The sequence below is a fragment of the Anopheles funestus genome, chromosome 3RL (genome assembly GCF_943734845.2).
Source record: "Anopheles funestus chromosome 3RL, idAnoFuneDA-416_04, whole genome shotgun sequence".
Lineage (NCBI taxonomy): Eukaryota > Metazoa > Arthropoda > Insecta > Diptera > Culicidae > Anopheles > Anopheles funestus.
The window spans coordinates 61,050,514-61,068,375 of record NC_064599.1 but is presented as its reverse complement, the minus strand read 5'-3'; the positions used below and the strand labels follow the sequence as shown (position 1 = coordinate 61,068,375).

At 47.4% G+C, this 17,862-nt stretch overlaps 3 protein-coding genes across 4 annotated transcripts; 1 reads left to right on the top strand and 2 right to left on the bottom strand.

The window, feature by feature from the left end:
• Positions 1-89: 89 nt before the first annotated feature.
• LOC125772107 (BAG family molecular chaperone regulator 2) lies at positions 90-5,445 on the bottom strand. Of its 2 annotated transcripts, none has more exons than XM_049443468.1 (3): positions 3,807-5,445; positions 2,879-3,021; positions 90-1,849 (listed from the first exon to the last, which is right to left on the bottom strand). In XM_049443468.1, the coding sequence occupies exons 1-3, from the start codon at positions 3,911-3,913 to the stop codon at positions 1,485-1,487; spliced, it is 615 nt and encodes a 204-aa protein (XP_049299425.1). In that variant the 5' UTR covers positions 3,914-5,445; the 3' UTR covers positions 90-1,484. The 2 variants fall into 2 exon arrangements, with proteins under 2 accessions (XP_049299425.1, XP_049299424.1); XM_049443467.1 differs by lacking the exon at positions 3,807-5,445 and adding an exon at positions 3,271-3,632.
• Positions 5,446-6,399: 954 nt separating this feature from the next.
• LOC125766864 (T-cell immunomodulatory protein) lies at positions 6,400-9,125 on the top strand. The gene has a single exon (XM_049432924.1). It carries the CDS (start codon positions 6,716-6,718, stop codon positions 8,549-8,551), a length of 1,836 nt encoding a protein of 611 aa, XP_049288881.1. The 5' UTR covers positions 6,400-6,715; the 3' UTR covers positions 8,552-9,125.
• A 2,103-nt stretch (positions 9,126-11,228) lies between these two features.
• On the bottom strand, positions 11,229-17,509 carry LOC125770822 (neuralized-like protein 4). Its single transcript, XM_049440821.1, has 5 exons — positions 17,062-17,509; positions 13,155-16,996; positions 12,971-13,075; positions 11,863-12,890; positions 11,229-11,796 (listed from the first exon to the last, which is right to left on the bottom strand). Exons 1-5 carry the CDS (start codon positions 17,377-17,379, stop codon positions 11,327-11,329), a joined length of 5,763 nt encoding a protein of 1,920 aa, XP_049296778.1. The 5' UTR covers positions 17,380-17,509; the 3' UTR covers positions 11,229-11,326.
• Between the last annotated feature and the right edge of the window lie 353 nt (positions 17,510-17,862).

Below are 17,862 nucleotides of genomic sequence, written 5' to 3'. Positions count from 1 at the left end.
TAACTTGTCACGATTGAACCCTACCAGCTTTTTCACGGTGAATTTCGGAATTACTCAAAGAAAAAACGATCCAATTTCATCAAACGCTCTACATTTTCAAATATTTATCTGTTTATTCTTCTCGCCGATGTCCTATTATTTCCTTCCCTACTGGCATTCAATACGCGGTACAATATGTTCCCGTTCTGCTTTGTCTGCATAGCAAGCTAGCTTCCTAAACTGAGGAACTTCCGTATGGAATTTAAAGCTGATGCATAACAAATTAGCTGCCACCCGAATATCTTAGCGAACCGTACCACAGATTCATTTCAAGGGTTTTTTCTCTTTCCATTTGTAAAATTTAGTGTCATGTCTATAAACCCATCATAACACCGTCAGAACGATGCGGCAGTGATAACCTGTGCTCCGGTACCTAAATTTCACCCTTCTTAAGTCGAAACTACTAGCAAAAAATCAATCAAACAAACTAACTCTTGAAACTAAGCTCTTTGCTAACGTATATAGTAATACGATGACACGTGGTTTTGTGGATTCGGGTGTGATTATTCCAATAAATAGTATCGGATTTCAATTTAATAGCAAATTTATTTCTTCTAACATCTCCTCCGTTTGTTCCAGTCTATATGTTCTACCTTCCTAGTCATTCCAAAATAACTGAATCAGATATGAGTCTATGCAAATGCTATTAAACGGGGTGAAGAGGGAACTCTTTAATTTAGAAAATAAATGGAAGCGTAAAATCCATCGATTTAAGTGTATTAGTGAACAACTAAACTGTACTAAAGAGAAAAAGTTAAATGAGAATCAATCGGAAAGTAAAATCAAAACACAAATTCACACGCTTTACGCAGCAACATCAAACCACGTTTTCTTGCTATAAAAACAAACATTATAATATTGGAAATCTATATATAAAATTTAAGCTGTAAGTAAAGATGCACACGCACACGGCACAGTCATCATTCTCGTCAAGCAGGGAAGGCAGTTGGTTTTCTTTTCTTTTTCATCACATTCATTGTGTCGCTTACCTCAAATGAGCGACACGGAATCTTGTGACGAATGTTTAAAATGGAGAAATTATTCAAAATTATAAACCTTAGGACGGGGGTTATGCAAATGCATGTCGCGTTTACCGCGAGTTGTCCACCATTGGCGTGCCCTTTTAATTGTGTTTGTGCTGCAATTTAATATGCGTTCTTTTTAATGGTAGATACTTGAATTATAGAGCGACAACAGCAGTTTAGCTAAGTATAAAGAACTCCCCATGGAACCGCGGTTTTTTGGTGGCAATAATGTATCCTCTTGCGGATGCAGCTGCATACCGTCCATCGTTCTTCTTAATTTCCCCCTCTCCCCCTCCCGTTCCCCCTCTTAGACGAATCTTTCCCCCCTTCGGAACATATGGGAATGCCAACACGCCCATATGATCCCGATTTTGCTGTTTGCCCAAATGTCCCTCCTTGCGTTCGGTTCGGCCTTTTCCTTCACTGGACGATTGTTTGCTGGGTAAGGTAAACCAGCAGTGCCTGGAGCCGCTTCTTGATCGTTTTCTGATCGTCGAGCGTACATCCGAGCAGCACACTCTCGAACTTCTTGTCCGTACAGATCGTGTTAGGATCGACGTCCGTGTACACGCTCGTATCCGTGGTGCTGCACGCGTTCAGATACTGTTGGCACTTTTGGCGCGATATCACCGGATCGGCGCTCGCGATGATCACATCGATCAAACTGTTAACGTGATGCAGCGAATCTTCCTGTGCCTGATCGCGCACGGTACACACGTTCAGTTCGACCGTACCGAGCCGGCTACTTATTCGCTGTACGTAGCAATCAATTTCGTCACGCTCATCTGGAATGGGAGAAAACAAATTCCGTTAGCCGCATGTATTTCTGCCCTTTTGGTGGGTGTGTTTCTAATGTAAGGCCACTCCAGTACAATTATAAAATATTCAACCCACCTTCTACGACCCAAAAATGGAACAGTCGAAAAATGATTTTTGAAACAAACCTTTCAAGGAGATACGCACAAACGATGAGCGTCAAAGAAACCGGTTACACAACTCGATGGCACCTTAAATGTTCATAATGTACCTCTTCTCCGGTCACATTCCTGTTCTTCTACGTGGGGTTTATTTATTTTGGGAATCTCTTGTACCCGTAAAAAGCGAAATATGAAAAATATTGGCACACACCCAACGCAACAAATTCGAATTTTTTTTCTCAACCGTTTTGCATACAAATCAAATTATTCGCGTTTTGATTTAAAAATATCATTTTTTCCTTTACATAAAGTGAGAAGAAGAAATTTTACAAAAACAAACAATATTATTCAAATGTGCCAAAAAAATACAAACACATATCGTCAGAAAATTCCTATCGGTAAACATACTTTTGGCGTTTTTGTGAAACTTATGGCCCATTTAATCTCTAATGAGGATGGTGGTGCAAAAAAAAACATAGAGACGCGTCTACCACTGACCTATCTCAACATTAGATGAGCATGCGTCGTCTTTTTCACTCGCACAAAACAAAACCCCATCAAACCACCCCCCGAACATGTGGGTCCGATAATCACTAACAGCCCCTTCGCATACATATCAGCTGATGGGTAAAGCGAACAACAATAAGAAAGATAAGCTCGTAAGAAGGAGGAACGCAAAACAGAGCAACAACAACAAACGCACGGTGACGCACGAAAACATGTGGAATGTTCTCGAACGTACTAGAAGGTTCTCGAAGGTTTTTTTAAGAACTTTAACCAGGGCTAACAAGTTATTATTGTTGATTTTGTGTGACCATTTTGTTGGTGATGTACCATCAGCGTTGAAAGACTTATAATATAGAAATTATTATCATGCAATCTGTGGCCAACACTTACTATCGTTCAGTCCGGTAAGGTACTCGTTGTTCTTAAGCAGATCAACCGACATGGCCAGAAAGTCTTTCTTGTCGCGCAATACCATTGCCTCCTTGCGCAGTGACTCTACCTTCGTGTCCAGCTGGTCGAGGATGTCGATAAACCTGCGACGTTTATAAACGAGAGAAAGCGAGAGAAGACAGTCAGGAAAATGAGCATAACAGAAATGTTGCACCGTTGGACAACGTTGGATGATGATGGGGATTATATGGATGTTTAGCTGCATCATGCGCAACGCGTAAAGTGGGAAATGCGAATTTCCTGTTGTAGCGTACAAATATACATCGTGACGAATGCGAACTGGCCGCTAGCAAAGGATGCAAAACTAGCTTGTGGTGAAAAGCAAAGAGCACCTTTCCATCGGTGGTTTGTTCAACCAGCTGCTACTAGCTTCATCTACACGTGGTGACCGGGGCCATTCAGTGCTTGTGGCAGCGCCGGATCCACCACTTCCGCTGCTTATAACGCCCGCCAGAAGGCCAGCCGGTCCAAGCTGTATGTCCACCTCCATGCTTTCAACGCCGTGCGATGCCGATTGATTGCTAGCTGATGATACTGTACCGAACGCAGGTGCCGATATCATTGACGATGGTTTTTCGATTTTTCAATTGTTCCAGTTTATCGCACACTACACACTGTTGTATCGTTCAAGGGAAATGTCCGACGAAGGTAATTGCGCACAGGTGTAAATACAACGATTTCGATTGCTTTGATCTCTTGCACTCTCAAATTCTTGTCTTTTTAATAAATTCGGGTGACGGTTGCTGCTGTCCACACTAAATTCTGCGGTTGCTTCGATATCTGCACGTTCCCAATTCATACCGGAACCGAAGAAAGGGAGAAGAAACAATAACGTTTTAGTATGAAATTGCAATCGAGCTGTATTTACCTTGACGTGCTGGTCACATCCGACGCACCGAACTCTTCATCGAACTGCTGATCGAAACGGGACCGTTTGGCACATCTACCCCTGGAACGGGCCCAGTGGTCGTTCATGTTTCTTTCAGTACTGGCCAACCGCCAGAACGCCACCACCTTTCGCTACCGTGGCTGTTCCGGGGCTTGTTTTAAAACTTTAACGATTTTTTTTGTTCCTGCACGTAATATAACTTAAACTAACATTTTCACGTGTTTTATTACTTTAACACTACTGCAGCACACACCTTTGCAGCAAGCAAATTGAACCGTTCCATACGCAACCACACTAATTACGCACAGCGCGTATCTCTACGGAGCAGAAGGAATCCTTCTAGAACATTTTGGGCCACTTTCTCATGCACGTTTCACGCAACAGCGATGTGGCTTCTTTTACATTTGGTGCACTGTGGTTTAGGTGCAGTTACCTATGCGTCTTTCAGTTATCGTACAAAACCGCAAGTCGGTCAAGGACGGAAAATACGCTTTTTGTCGAGGACGATAAAACAAATCTGCAGCACGTCGGTTCGCTGTCCACTTTTCCCTTCGATTGTTCGCCCTATTTCACGCAGCACCAACACTTACAGCTTCTCATCTTGGCGGAATGTAAACATCATACGCCTAATGTCAGTTCAATACGATTTTCCGACCCAACAAAGGCGTTCGCAGTGCCTACTTATTGTTAATGTAATGCATAATCTTTAACTAAACTAACCACCTTCGTTTGTCCGCGGCTAAAAGATAAACCTCTTCCCTTTATGGTATAACGTTAGCAGGTTTAAAACATCTGGAAAACATTTTCTTGATCAAATTATCGGAATTGCTCTTGCGCTGCGTACCCGGACTGACACTGGGTTGGTATGAATGGTTGAAAGAATTTTCCAGAAGAAATGCTACGCGGACGGATGCGCGAGATAGAGACACAACCTCTTGTCACCAGCAGCTGACGAAACCGGGTATTATTTTTTTTGACACACTGATCCAACACAGACAGTATGGGTAGAAAAGAACGTATTGAATATTGTTCATCTGAACATGCATCAACGTTTAACCGAGACCATGCACAAAGTGGTTGGCAACTGTATCAAATGAGGGAAAAATTGCAGTTTGCATGGTCGATTTTCCTACGTTTTCGAACGACCAACGAATGCTACAGGCTTGTTGTGCGTAATTGGTGCATCCATTCTAACGAACTACGCAGTATGACGGAATCGCACGGCAAATGCACACCGAGCACGGTGGAGGGCGCAAAACATGAGTAAATTGTATGCGCTGGAAGAGGGGCGCCTTGCCTTATCGACCGTACCATCTTGTATCAGCGATTCGGTTATAATGGGCCATGCTTGAAGAACACAAGAAAAGAACAACAGATGGAGAGCTGTAGCCAATTCACACCTTATTCTTTGATGCTCCCTTTACACCACATGAACACGCGGATTAGCTTCACTTTATCGTGAGCAAAAGCGTCACGATATTGTAGAAAAATCAATGTTGATTTTGCCGTTGTCAGGGGACAGCTTTGCCAGTGGACGGTTCCGTTTCGATTCACCAGCAAACACTCACACCGGAGAGGTGCAAACTCGGAGTTGTTGCGAAGGAAATGCAGCGTAATGATGCACCATTCTTACCCGTAATTGTGTTGATTTCCCTGCGGTCCTTCACCGCTAAACTTACGAAATCCGTAACTTTTGGGTTGTTTTCGTGTGGAGCACTTTTCTCGCGTTTCGACTGCGCCTGCTATATGTTCTGTGTGTTTGACGTTTGACGTTTCTGCGTTTTGGGGTAGTGCAATAGGAACACAAACTGCAAACTTTGTACTCGCGGCGTAAACTGATGTAAAAATTGTAAAAATATCAATTCATTTCTATACTTTCATTGCACTATTTAAACCATCAGGAAGGCTCGTTCGTAAACCATTGTTAACGATTGAATATGCTGTTGATGGAGAACAATTGCAAAGCAAGGTTCCTGCTGAACAAACAAATAGAGTTGCGACATAACCGCTATCTATACTGGATTTTGCAGGGAAAAATAAAACAAATTGCAACTTGCAGATAATCACACACAAGCATCTGCTAGTATACCATTTAAACCAGTATAAAAAGTTTGTAGGTACAAAGAATTAAACACCGAAGAATTACGGAGATTAGTAATATACTTCTAATCCATTTCTAAAGTCAATGAAAATATTTTTTTATCAATTACGGTGTAATTTTAATCTTTTCTCACTATTATTCATCATCTATTTTGGTATTGTTTCCAAAATTTTTTTAATTTAACGTACTAAAAAGTGCATAATTTAAATTTGACAACAAAATACATCGATTACCCAAGGAACAAATTTCATATTTCGATCTTCGAATCTTCGATTATCCTTTTGTAAACTTTTTGGAACAAACCATTGATAGAAATATGTTGAAAAATTCTTGGAAATTATATTTTTTACATTTTTCCACTATCGTTTCGTATCGCTCTAAAATAGTTTATCATATAATTAACGAATAATTTCCAACCGCCATTTGGGAAACTATACGTACCTTGGTTGTCGAAAGGCTATATTCGAAACAATTTGTGTCATCTGTATAAACCTCACAGCTGATAAAGAAAGAACACAAAAAACTCATCTGCGGGATGCGTAGTGAATCATATAAACAATCAAACGTTTCAATCTCTTGTCTTCTAGTGTTGTGCGTAAAAAAACGAACGATTAACATAAAAAACCAGCACGCTGATAAAGGCAAAGCATTGCACTGAAAACTGTACAATGTGGCCACGAATTAGAGCGTGTTAAATGATATTTTCCTCCGTAGACGTAACAGTGGCAGAAAGCAACCACAAGCAAACCTTCCTCGTTCGCTTCGTCATTGCAGCAGTGTAGCAAACATGAAATTTCACTTCCTATCAGCGGCACATCTGTTGCTGATTTACCTGGTTCCGCTATTGATCGATCAACGGCACAGTACGGTATGGGCCGGTGACATCATCGACATTACCAGCACCGTGTTCGACAAGCTGACCGATGCAATTCCGGCCGCGTACGGTGATTTCAACTCGGACGAACTAACGGATGTGTTCGTGCTGCGGAACAACTTCCAAACGCTGCAAATTCTGCTCGGCAGCGACGACAAACCGTTGCTAAAGGAAGGGCCTAAATGTGAATACAAACGACACAAGATCACCAGCATCGTGCCGGGTGATTTCGATGGTGACGCGTATATGGACGTAATGTTTACGGTACAACCGGAAGGCAGAAGCGGTGACGATGCACGCACATACGTGTACATCAACTGGGGTGCGGCAGAGGAGATGAACTGTACGGCGGAAGATGAGAAGCCACTGATCGAGATGATCGGTCAACCGTTGGCGTTGGATTATGATAACGATTTCATCATCGATCTGTTCGGGATGGATCTGGAACGGAAGCGCACATTCTGGATCTTCAAAAAGCCGGACGATCGAGGACAGCGGGGCCAGTTTACGGTACAGATGGAAGGAACGCACGGTGCAGAACTTTCCGTGCCCCATTCGCATGCCGTGCTCGATCTGAACAAAGACTTTACGGCGGATCTGTTTCTTACCACGACGGCCGGGTTTGAGGTTTGGCTGGGCGTGAACAGTCAAGCAAAGTTTCACTTCAGCCACAAGATAGACTTTCCGGAGGGAAACTATAACAAGCACGTAGGACGCGCCATCTTTCTGGATGTCGAGCTAGACGGTAGCTTGCTGCCCGTGTTTCCGATGTGCTTCGACGCCAAGTGTGTCAATTCGAGCATTATCGTACACCACGGCAATCATCTGCACGATCTGCAGATCGATTTCAAGGACGACCATAATGACGCGTGGCATTTCGTCGTGCCGGACCGAACGAACTGGGCCACGCAAAGCATCACGCTACGCGGCGGAGACTTCAATCTCGACGGCTATCCGGATCTGCTGGCAACGCTCACCAAATCCGGCGATCAGATGCAAACCTTCCTGCTGGAGAATGTACCGTGCGAGAAGAGTGCCTGCAACCACATGACGCGCACGTTCGTGGTCCGATGGAAAGCCTTGGCTCCGTTCTCGAACGGTACGATGATGGGATCGTTTTTCGATTTCTACAACGACGGCATTCTGGATGCAATCTTCGTCGAACGGTACGGCAACGGGACGCGCCCGGTTGCCTTCCGCAATTCGCTCGATTACGACGCAAACTTCGTGAAGGTAATCGTACTGACCGGGCTAAGCAATAGCAGTGGGCCGAAAATTTTGACTCCACTCGGGCGAAAAAAGCGCACGTTCGGTACGAACCTGCCGGGGCCACGGATCGAATACAACACCACCACACAGGACGGTGAACCACAGCACGGTGCATCGGCCCAACTTCCTCAGTCCGCTTACCTATCGCTTCATCTACCGTTCACCACCTTTGGACTGGGGCGAACGCCTAACTTCGTCGATTCGCTCACGGTGGGGCTGTGGAATCATTCGCGCACCTGGACACAGCTGATACCGAACTCGCAGATGATCGTGGTGCCGAATCCAATCGATGAACCGGAACGCTGGAAAGCGCAGCTGTTCGTCACACCGAGCAAGCTGATCGTGATGAGCGTGATCGCGCTCGGTGTGATCTGTCTCGTAATACTGCTGCTTATTCTCATTCTGTACGCGAAGGAAAAGCGCGAAGATCGGATACAGCGATCGCTCGAGGCGCATCGGTTCCATTTCGATGCGATGTAAGGCGTCTGGTGCGAGACGGTGGTGGACCACCTGTCCGCAGTCCGAGCAATTGCAGGGTTTTTGAGCTCGAGTAGTAAAGCTGGAGCTATTTTCTGGATTTTTTCATGTTGAACGTGAATGAATCGAATTCATAATGAGTTTGGTTCCGTACACAACTTTCTTTTTTCCGAAAGGACTTTTAATTTCGGAGAGTTTTAAACAAAATCAATTTCATCTTGCAAAAGCTCGAAAAACGTTAAAATTCTTCATGAAAAGATGGTTCCAACTTTATCACTTGTACTTGAAATCCCTGTTATAGCACGGTTTGCGGCAAGAGGAACACCGTAAACCCATTTTAATGCTGCGATACATATAGTCTGTAAACTAATTGATAGATTCATTTACATTGTGTTGATCGTCCCAATTTTTTTTCCCCATTCCTGAACTGCAAAATACACGCACGGTTTCTTTTGTCGGTATCCTCTGGCTTTACAAGTAGTAAGACAAAGTAAACATTTTTTCGAACGACTCCTTATGTTAACTATTTATTATAATCGCTAATCGTGAATAAAGTGAAATTTAACCATCTGATAAATGAGTGTTTTGACCGTACCGTACATTTGAAATTATCTCTTCTGCTATTCTAGAATTCTACAAATTCGAATTGAAAAAAACAAAACCAAGATCAACATCAACAAAGATGATCGTTTTAGACATTGGTGATATTGGATCGCTATAATTAATCCAATATGAACGCTAGTCCGTGGTTTAGAATTGAAGAAATACTCTACTTGAGCCATAAATGATTAAATTAAAAGAAAAGATAAGGAGCGTCAGTGATCTAGAAATTGGTAGAATCTTAATGCTCTGCTAGGGATATATATATTCTAGAATGCCCGATGACGAGCGTCAGTGATCGGATAAGTCCAAGTTGATGATCGTTTTAGACATTGGTGATATTGGATCGCTATAATTAATCCAATATGAACGCTAGTCCGTGGTTTAGAATTGAAGAAATACTCTACTTGGGTCATAAATGTTTAAATGAGAAGAAAAGGTAAGGAACGTCAGTGATCTAGAAATTGGTAGAATCTTAATGCTCTGCTAGGGATATATATATTCTAGAATGCCCAATGACGAGTGTCAGTGATCGGATACGTCCAAGTTGATGATCGTTTTAGACATTGGTGATATTGGATCGCTATAATTAATCCAATATGAACGCGGGCTTCGACATCCGGGGCACGATTTTCACCCGTTCTCTCCAATTTCTTGGCTTCCCGGATGACATCGACATCATCGGACGGACATCTGCGGCGGTGTGCGACGCGTACACCCGACTGAAACGCGAGGCTGACAGAATTGGATTGAGGATCAATGCGACGAAGACAAAGTACCTGCTTGCCGGAGGCTCTGACCGTGATAGAGCCCGACTCGGGAGCAGAGTATCAGTTGACGGCGACGATCTCGAGGTGGTAGAGGAGTTCTGCTACCTTGGTACGATCGTAACTTCGGACAACAACATGAGCAGCGAAATCCGAAGGCGCATTGTTCAGGGAAATCGTGCCTACTACGGGCTCCACAAACTCCTGCGATCCAGAAGGCTCCAGCAACACACGAAATGCACGATATATCGCACACTGATACGTCCGGTAGTCCTCTACGGGTACGAGTCCTGGACTCTGCTAACGGAGGATGCCAATGCACTCGCTATTTTCGAACGGCGGGTGATAAGGACTCTCTTTGGCGGTGTGTGCGAGCAGGGCGTGTGGAGAAGGAGAATGAACCACGAGCTAGCTGAGCTGTTTGGCGGTGCAGATATCCTGACGGTGGTCAAAGCCGGAAGGATACGATGGCTGGGGCACGTGATGAGGATGCCGGACTAATGCCCCACCAGGAAGGTGCTCGTCAACGATCCGTTCGGCACGAGGCGGAGAGGAGCACAGCGAGCTCGTTGGCTGGATCAGGTGGAGTCAAACCTGTCGGAGATCGGATGCAGCCGTGGATGGAGGACTGCAGCACTGGACCGAGTTTCCTGGAAACGGATTGGCGACCAGGCCATGTCTACGCGACGTGCTCGACCATGAGCAGGCCAGAAAAGAAGAAGAAGAAGAGAAGAACGCTAGTCCGTGGTTTAGAATTGAAGAAACGCTCTACTTGCAGCATAAATGTTTAAATGAGAAGAAAAGATAAGGAACGTCAGTGATCTTAAAATTGGTAGAATCTTAATGCTCTGCTAGGGACATATATCTTCCAGAATGCCCGATGACGAGCGTCAGTGATCGGATACGTCCCAGTTGTACGTCTGATGACGTTGACTCTTTGAAGTAGTGATGTGAAATATCGCTCCCAAGTGGGATTCGATCCGACCGATCCGGATCCACCTTGGGATCGATCCTACGAATCCGATCCGAATCCCTGTTAAAAACGAATCCTGAAGGATCCGGACTCTTGTTTTGGATCCCAATCCAGATTCGGAATCCAGGCAATCCAAGATATGGGATTGAATCCGGATTGATCCGAGGAAGGATCGAATCCCAGAATCCGGATCCCATTACCCAACACTACCTTGAAGTGATCAAGGGCAAGAAATTCGCATAAGAAAAAGAGAAAATCCAACCAATACCCAATATCTGCACTCCACTCACTCAACATTCGGATGCGCTGGTCACAAAATTTTATATAGAAATATTCCAGATTCTAGAGAGAGGACATGAAATCTTAGTTTATAAAGCTGCTTTGACATAGATTAGGCAAAATGTAATACGCTGAGCCTCGCTACTACTACGCTCGCCCTTAGTTCGGTATGAGATGAATGAGCAGTGCGGTAAGTACGCACGCATCTACCTCCTTTGTGGTCCAGGAGCGGAATGTGAAATCATTTGCATGGTTGCTGCTATTAGCTGCGGTCGAAGCCAGCGACGTCGTTGCTACAGCTGCCGTCCCACATCCAGCACTGCCCGATGCGCTAGTACCCTCTGTCTGCATTACTCTTGGCTGTTCACCGTCCCGGTCAACGGCGGAAAGTGATTGTGCACGAACCCGCACCTCGAACGCGGTTTTAATGTGGAAAAACTGTCCATTCACCATGTAACGAAGCGGAAACGGACGGCCGCGGGTAGTGCTGCCAGCATTGGATGTGGCCGTTACGCTAACAGGCTCGGTTGCGTCCGGAACCGAACGCAACAATATATGCGTACCGGGGATGAAATTATCATTCAGCGTTGATGTGGCTGACGATGAGTCCGGATGCAGTTGGCCGGTTTCTAAAAGGGAGGGAAAAGACCATCATTATCGTTACCATTTCCCATAACGCTAAAGCACACCCTCACCTATTGGTAACGGTTGGCCGTGATCCAACACGGATCGTATCTTGTCGACGCGCGTATTGTAATATGCAGTCGTCCAAACGAAATCGTCCGCCGTGTTCACGACACAACCTCCCTGCACCATCAGCTGATTCAATCGGAAGCGTACCCAGTTTTTAACGATGTTTGGCGAACCTGCACCAGCCACCGGTAGCTGACAGGTGGTACAATAGCACGCACACGGTTCATCGACGAAGAATGCATCCGGTAGCATAAGCGTTCGCTTGAAGCTCATCACCAGCTTCAGATAGTCACAGTCACGGTTTTCTACCGGTGGTGGAAATATCGTAGAACCGTACGCAGTCGGTACGGATGGTTTCTGGGTGCGTTGCTGCTGCGCGGTGTCTTCCACATTTTCGGCACCTTCCGGTGCTAACCGTTGGATCGCTGCAAAGGGTCGCGTGGAACAGGAAACGGATGCCGATGGTGCTGCGTTCAGCACTGAACTTCCTCCAACAGTCTGCAACTGCAGCCCAAGCTTTGTGCGACGATTGTTCGCCAACGTGTTACGATCGCGATCCTCATCCACATCATCACCATCGTCCTCATCGTCAAGCGACTCGTCCGCGGTTATGTTTTGATTAACATCCGTCAGATTCGTGTCACAATCTGTATCACCAGCGGGACCGACGGCACTGCTCAGCTGTAGGCTGTTGAAATCTATGCTCGATTCTACCACCTCGTCCAGATAGTTGGTGTCGGTGTTTTCTTCCGCACCAACCGCACGATCGATTGTGTTCGTTTCAACGCCAGCCGTACTAAGCGTGGTCGCACTAGAAGAATTTGCTGCGGCGGTAAGGGCCGGACGATGCTGATAGTCCTCGAAACCCTCGTCGTAGTTACCCGAACTCATCGATTGCGATTGATCACCACCGCCACGATTGCTGTCAAAGCTGCCCTGCATTGCGTTCGCATTGAACCGATGCGTACTCTGGCTTCGCTGAATGTTGAGATTAGTCGAATGCTGCAGCTGAAGAGAATCGCGCAAGCAGCTGTAAAACAGAGACAACAACAAAATTGTTATATTATGAACTTCAAACCCATCCGATCAAGAGAAAATAGTTCCATTTACCAAGAATTCGATAGCTCCTGATTGCGTGCTTCGTTTGCGGTACGTATTTTAATCGATATATTCATCAGCAAATTCTCCGACACGCAGTCCATCACGGAGCGGCTCCTAAAATAACGGTACCGGTAAATTCAACATTACAAAATGGCGCGAATTCAATTAAAAAAAAAAACACTTTGATACGAACATCGCATTTGATGTGCTAGAAGTAGTCGCCACCGGTTGGTATGCAACCGTTTGATCCGTTTCCTTCTCGTGCACTTCCAAGTCTGCCTTTTCACATTGGGGTACATTTTCCCCGTTGTCCAGTGCGGTGCCAGCAACCATTTGTCCGGAACCGAGAACGCTTGCATCGTTCGGAACACCACCAACACCAACTGTGCCTCCCATCTGGCCACCAACCATGCGCGGTGGTTCGTTCGGCAATACTGCCAGCTCTTCCGCAATCGGGCTACCATTCTTGGGATCGCCGTTGTAGATCGTTACCCGTTCACATTTGCCGTACAGATCGAACACGGGATAAACGTGGTGTGGCAAACCAGTTGCCAACTCTTCGAGCTGTGTTTGTCCGCAGGTGATCAGCAAACTGCCGCTGTGTGTCAACGTGAGCGTAATGATTGTGCCGGGCTGTATAGAATCCAGCAGCTCACCGTACCGGGATTGTGTTTTCGTACCGTTAATATTGACGTAATCGTGCGTCACTATCCAGCACGGACGCCGGAACAGAATGGCCGAGGTTGGGAAGGGAAACTGTGTGGGGGAAGCACCGGGTGCGGCACCAAGTGCTCCAACCGCGATCGTACCCTTCCACTGTGTGTTGATCGCATTCACGCGCACACTCACACTGTGACCTTTGCAGAGCGGACGGGACAGACAAACGATCGCATGGTTGTACGATTGCAACCGGGCAGCAGATTTACGTTCATCGAACAGCGACACATTTTTGCCCAAATACAGCTCGGAAAACTCCATCGCCAGACTGTCGGAATCGATCGATTCCAGCATTGAGTCTTGCTTGTTTAGCGGATCGAGCCCCAGCTCGAGGGAATCCTGCAGTCGAAGGCTGCAAGGTCGCAGGGGAGAGGTGGGACCTTGGGATGAAATTACCTGCACGGCCATGGTCGAACCAATCAACTCAACCACCGCGAACACATCGGCCGAATCGGGCAAATTTGTGAAGGTTATATTCATATCTTCCGAGTTAAGCAAGATCCGTAACGTTCTGCTCGATGTTAGCTCGATGCCGATGCGATCGCCTACGCGTAACCATTCGAGCGATGCCAGGGACCGCTGTAACAGTGTCGAATTGTGGCGCACTTCGTTACCACTGACGTACCACACGTTTGCCGGTATGCGGCGCATACTGATCGGGATGTTTTTGCGCACATGCTCATCGCAGAGGTTTAGATCGGTTGCACCGACCCGCAAACATCCGGCATACAGTGGGTTCACCTCGGTAATTTTGATCTCGAACGTTTCGCCCGGTACGAGCGGTCGATCGGAAAACACAAGACAGTGCGATAGGGCCGTGCTGGTACCACGCGAAGCCAACGTCCAGTTGTGACCGAGCGTTACGGCATTGGCGGATATGCATGACCAGCGATGCTTCGATTCTACCAGCGCCATCGGCTGTATGACGGACGTTGCCTGCAGACTCTGCGAGTTTTCGCTGATCGCGTACGGGGCGCGCAGATCGCCATTTGCGCCGACACCACTACCCGGTCCGGTGCCGGCGTGTGTCGGTGCCGTAATGCTCACCTGCGCACACTGCCCGTACAGATCGACCACGGCGTACAGGTTCGGTGCCTTCGAATCGTAGAACGCACCGAGATCGATACCGTTGATGGAGAAATGGATCGCGTCGCCGTTGCGCATAACGCCAACCCGCGAGCCCTGGCCGAGCGCATCGAGATCGAACGGTAGATCGCTCCGCACGGTACAGCCATTCAGCAGGAGTGTCGTGCCGGAAACCATGATCGTATCGTGCTCGAGATCGGTCGCCGTACTCGGCAGGGACAGCTCGTCCGGTCGCATTGCGGTCACACCGATTTCGATGCTGCCATTCCACCGGTCGACCACCGTATCGAGTACGATCTCGAACAGTTCCCGCTGGCGCAGGGGCCGGCTGCTAAACACGATCGCGTCATTAAACTCGGCCAGTGCTTTCGGTCGGCAGGCGGTTAGGCCACCGTTTATAATGTGCGCATTACGCCCGTGTACGCACGTGTTGAAGCGCATCCGTGGTTCGGCCGACGGGAAGAGGGTCGTGTTGGAGATGGTCGAGTTGCCCGTATCGGGCGTACCGCACTCGGACGTATCGACGATCGATGCTTGGGCGGCCTGCCCGTACAGATCGATCACGCCGTACACCTTCTCCGGTACGTTGGTGGCGGCCGGACCCTGATCGATACCGTTCACCCAGAAATGTAGCGTACCGTCATCCTTCCGCACCACGCCAACCCGATCGCCCACCTGCAAGCGGTCCAGATTTTGGCCGTACTGCTCGATCACGGTCATGCCGTTGTGCATGACACCGTTCCCGGTCATCATCCACGTGCCCGTGCGGACGTTCGTCATCGTGAAGGGGAAATCGAGCTCGGTCGGGCTGTGCGTCGTGACGCCCATCTCGATCGAGCCGGCCCACTTGGTGACGACGCGCTCCAGTCGCACCTGGAACAGTTCGTTCGGGCGCAGTGGACGGCGCGTTAGCACCACGCCATTGTTAAAGTCGTCCGACGCATTCGGGCGCAGTGCCGTACGGCCGCTGTGCGTGACACTCGCGTGGGAACCGCACATCTGGTGAAACAGCAGCCGATCGAGCAGCGTCGATGCCGAACCGACACAGTCCGCTTCGGATGGGCTGCCGGCCGTAGTGACCGCGTGCGGTAAGCTACTAAGCGGAAGCTCCTGTATCTGGGCCGGCATGCTTAACAGATGGTTGCGGCGCATTACCAGATTGCGCTGCTCACGTTCGTCCCGATCCACGATCGTCACCTTGATGGTCATACCGTACAGATCAATCACACCCCAAAGCGTTTGGGCCACGCGTGTCGCCGCAACGCCCTGATCCCGTCCGTTAATGTAGTAATGTAGATTGCCGTTCGACTTTCGCATCATACCCACACGGTCACCTTCGCGCAACTCGTCCAGATTGAACTCGCCATACTCGCGGCGCGTTCCCTTCCCGTTCGTCAGTATGCCGCACCCGGACATCATGATTGTTCCGCTGCGCAGGTTGGTCATAGTCGCTGGGAACTGCAAAGCCGAGGGACAGTGTGTCGTTACGCCTACCTCGATCGAGCCAGACCATTTATCAACCAACCGATCGATGCGTATCTCAAACAGCTCGTTATCCCACAGTGGCCGATGTGTCATTACCACGCCATTGTTAAACTCATCCAGCGGTCGGCGTCGTTCGGCCGTACGACAGTTGGCGCTCAGCTTAACTAACGATCCGCAGCGTGTATGAAACCGGAGCTTATCGCTCGGATCGGATGTTCCCTCCGTGCTGGACGTTATTGCGGAACTGGATGAAGTCGCAGCAACTACAGTGGCGGTCGTTGCCGTTCCACCGTTTACGGACATTTCCACCGACATAGGTAGGTCTATATTTTGCGATATTTGTGGTGATGCGCTGACATCTTCCGATGAAGTGCAAGCCCCATACTCGCCGGGAAGATCCGCTAGCTGGCCGGATGTTATCGTTACTTGCACGCATTTACCGTACAGGTTCACCAGTGCATAAACCTGGCGTGGTATGTCCAGTGCGGCTACACCTTGTGGTTCGCCGTTTACGTAGAACACCAGCTCACCACGGGCGGTACGCTGCACGCCGACGCGGTCCCCTTCGCCCAGCTTTTCCAAATCGAGCCCATACGATTCTACCAGCAGTAGACCATCGTTTAGTACGGAAATCCCGGACATTACCCAGGTAGTGTTGCGCAGCTTCATTGCACACGGTGGCAATTCGGTCGATTCTGGATTGACCGTCGTGATGCCGATTTCAATGCTTCCACTCCATGCTTGTATCTGCAAAACGGGATCCCTTGGTGAGAAGTATCTTCCGGTACATTCACGCCAACAATAACACATACCTTCTCATCGATTCGCACCTCAAAAAGGACATCATCCTGCAAAGGTTCGGCACTCAGCACAAGTCCATGGTTAAATTCGCTCACATTTCGCATCGCCGTGCGGTTCCCGTTCGTCAGCGTAATCCGTTTGCCGCACCGGCGATGAAAGACGGTAGAGGACATTTTCACCAGCCGACCAACGAACCACTCCAAGCGGTGGAACAAAAACTCCCCCGACTGCCAGCAATGTTCCAGCGATCCTTTGTAACACGGTTTGAGAAAATTGGGCGATGGAAAACTTTTGACAGCTACGCACCGTCTGTGTGTGTGTGTGTGCATGTATGGGCTGGAAAAATCGATTCTGCGTGATGACGTCACGGTACAATTTAACGCACACCATAGCAAAACGGCAACAGCTGATTTATGTTGTCAAACAATTATCAAGGGCCAACATAGGATGCACCACCGCTCGTACAAAAAACTGCTTTTGAAATTAGATAACTTTATGTATTATTTCTTGGTAAATCTAAATGAAAACATGGTTTTTCAACTTCTTAGTGCCATTTGTTTCGTTACATAGTTTTCTCCCTCCTTTATTGAATTTGGGTGTATTCTTCACACATCCCAAGTATTTCTTTCGAATCACATAACATATTTTTTTCTACCCCGATGTTCTGATCTATCTTATCTAGAAACTATAATACCTTTTTTAAGAAAAATTTAAATTTACGTGTTTTTTTCAATACTCGACGAAACGCTTGATGAAATGCTTCACGAATGTCAAAAACATTTGACACTTCAAGCATTGGCGTACTCTGGGGA

What these genes read in the sequence shown, in the direction of transcription:
- LOC125766864 (XM_049432924.1), top strand. Translation starts at nt 6,716, where the DNA reads ATGAAATTTCACTTCCTATCAGCGGCACATCTGTTGCTGATTTACCTG.
- LOC125770822 (XM_049440821.1), bottom strand. Translation starts at nt 17,379, where the DNA reads ATGCACACACACACACACAGACGGTGCGTAGCTGTCAAAAGTTTTCCA. An exon ending in TCTAGCACATCAAATGCGAT is followed by an intron (nt 13,076 to 13,154) that starts GTTCGTATCAAA and finishes CCGTTATTTTAG; the next exon opens with GAGCCGCTCCGTGATGGACT. An exon ending in CGGCCAACCGTTACCAATAG is followed by an intron (nt 11,797 to 11,862) that starts GTGAGGGTGTGC and finishes CCTCCCTTTTAG; the next exon opens with AAACCGGCCAACTGCATCCG.
- LOC125772107 (XM_049443467.1), bottom strand. Translation starts at nt 3,500, where the DNA reads ATGATATCGGCACCTGCGTTCGGTACAGTATCATCAGCTAGCAATCAA. An exon ending in AACAAACCACCGATGGAAAG is followed by an intron (nt 3,022 to 3,270) that starts GTGCTCTTTGCT and finishes TAAACGTCGCAG; the next exon opens with GTTTATCGACATCCTCGACC. An exon ending in CCTTACCGGACTGAACGATA is followed by an intron (nt 1,850 to 2,878) that starts GTAAGTGTTGGC and finishes CTCCCATTCCAG; the next exon opens with ATGAGCGTGACGAAATTGAT.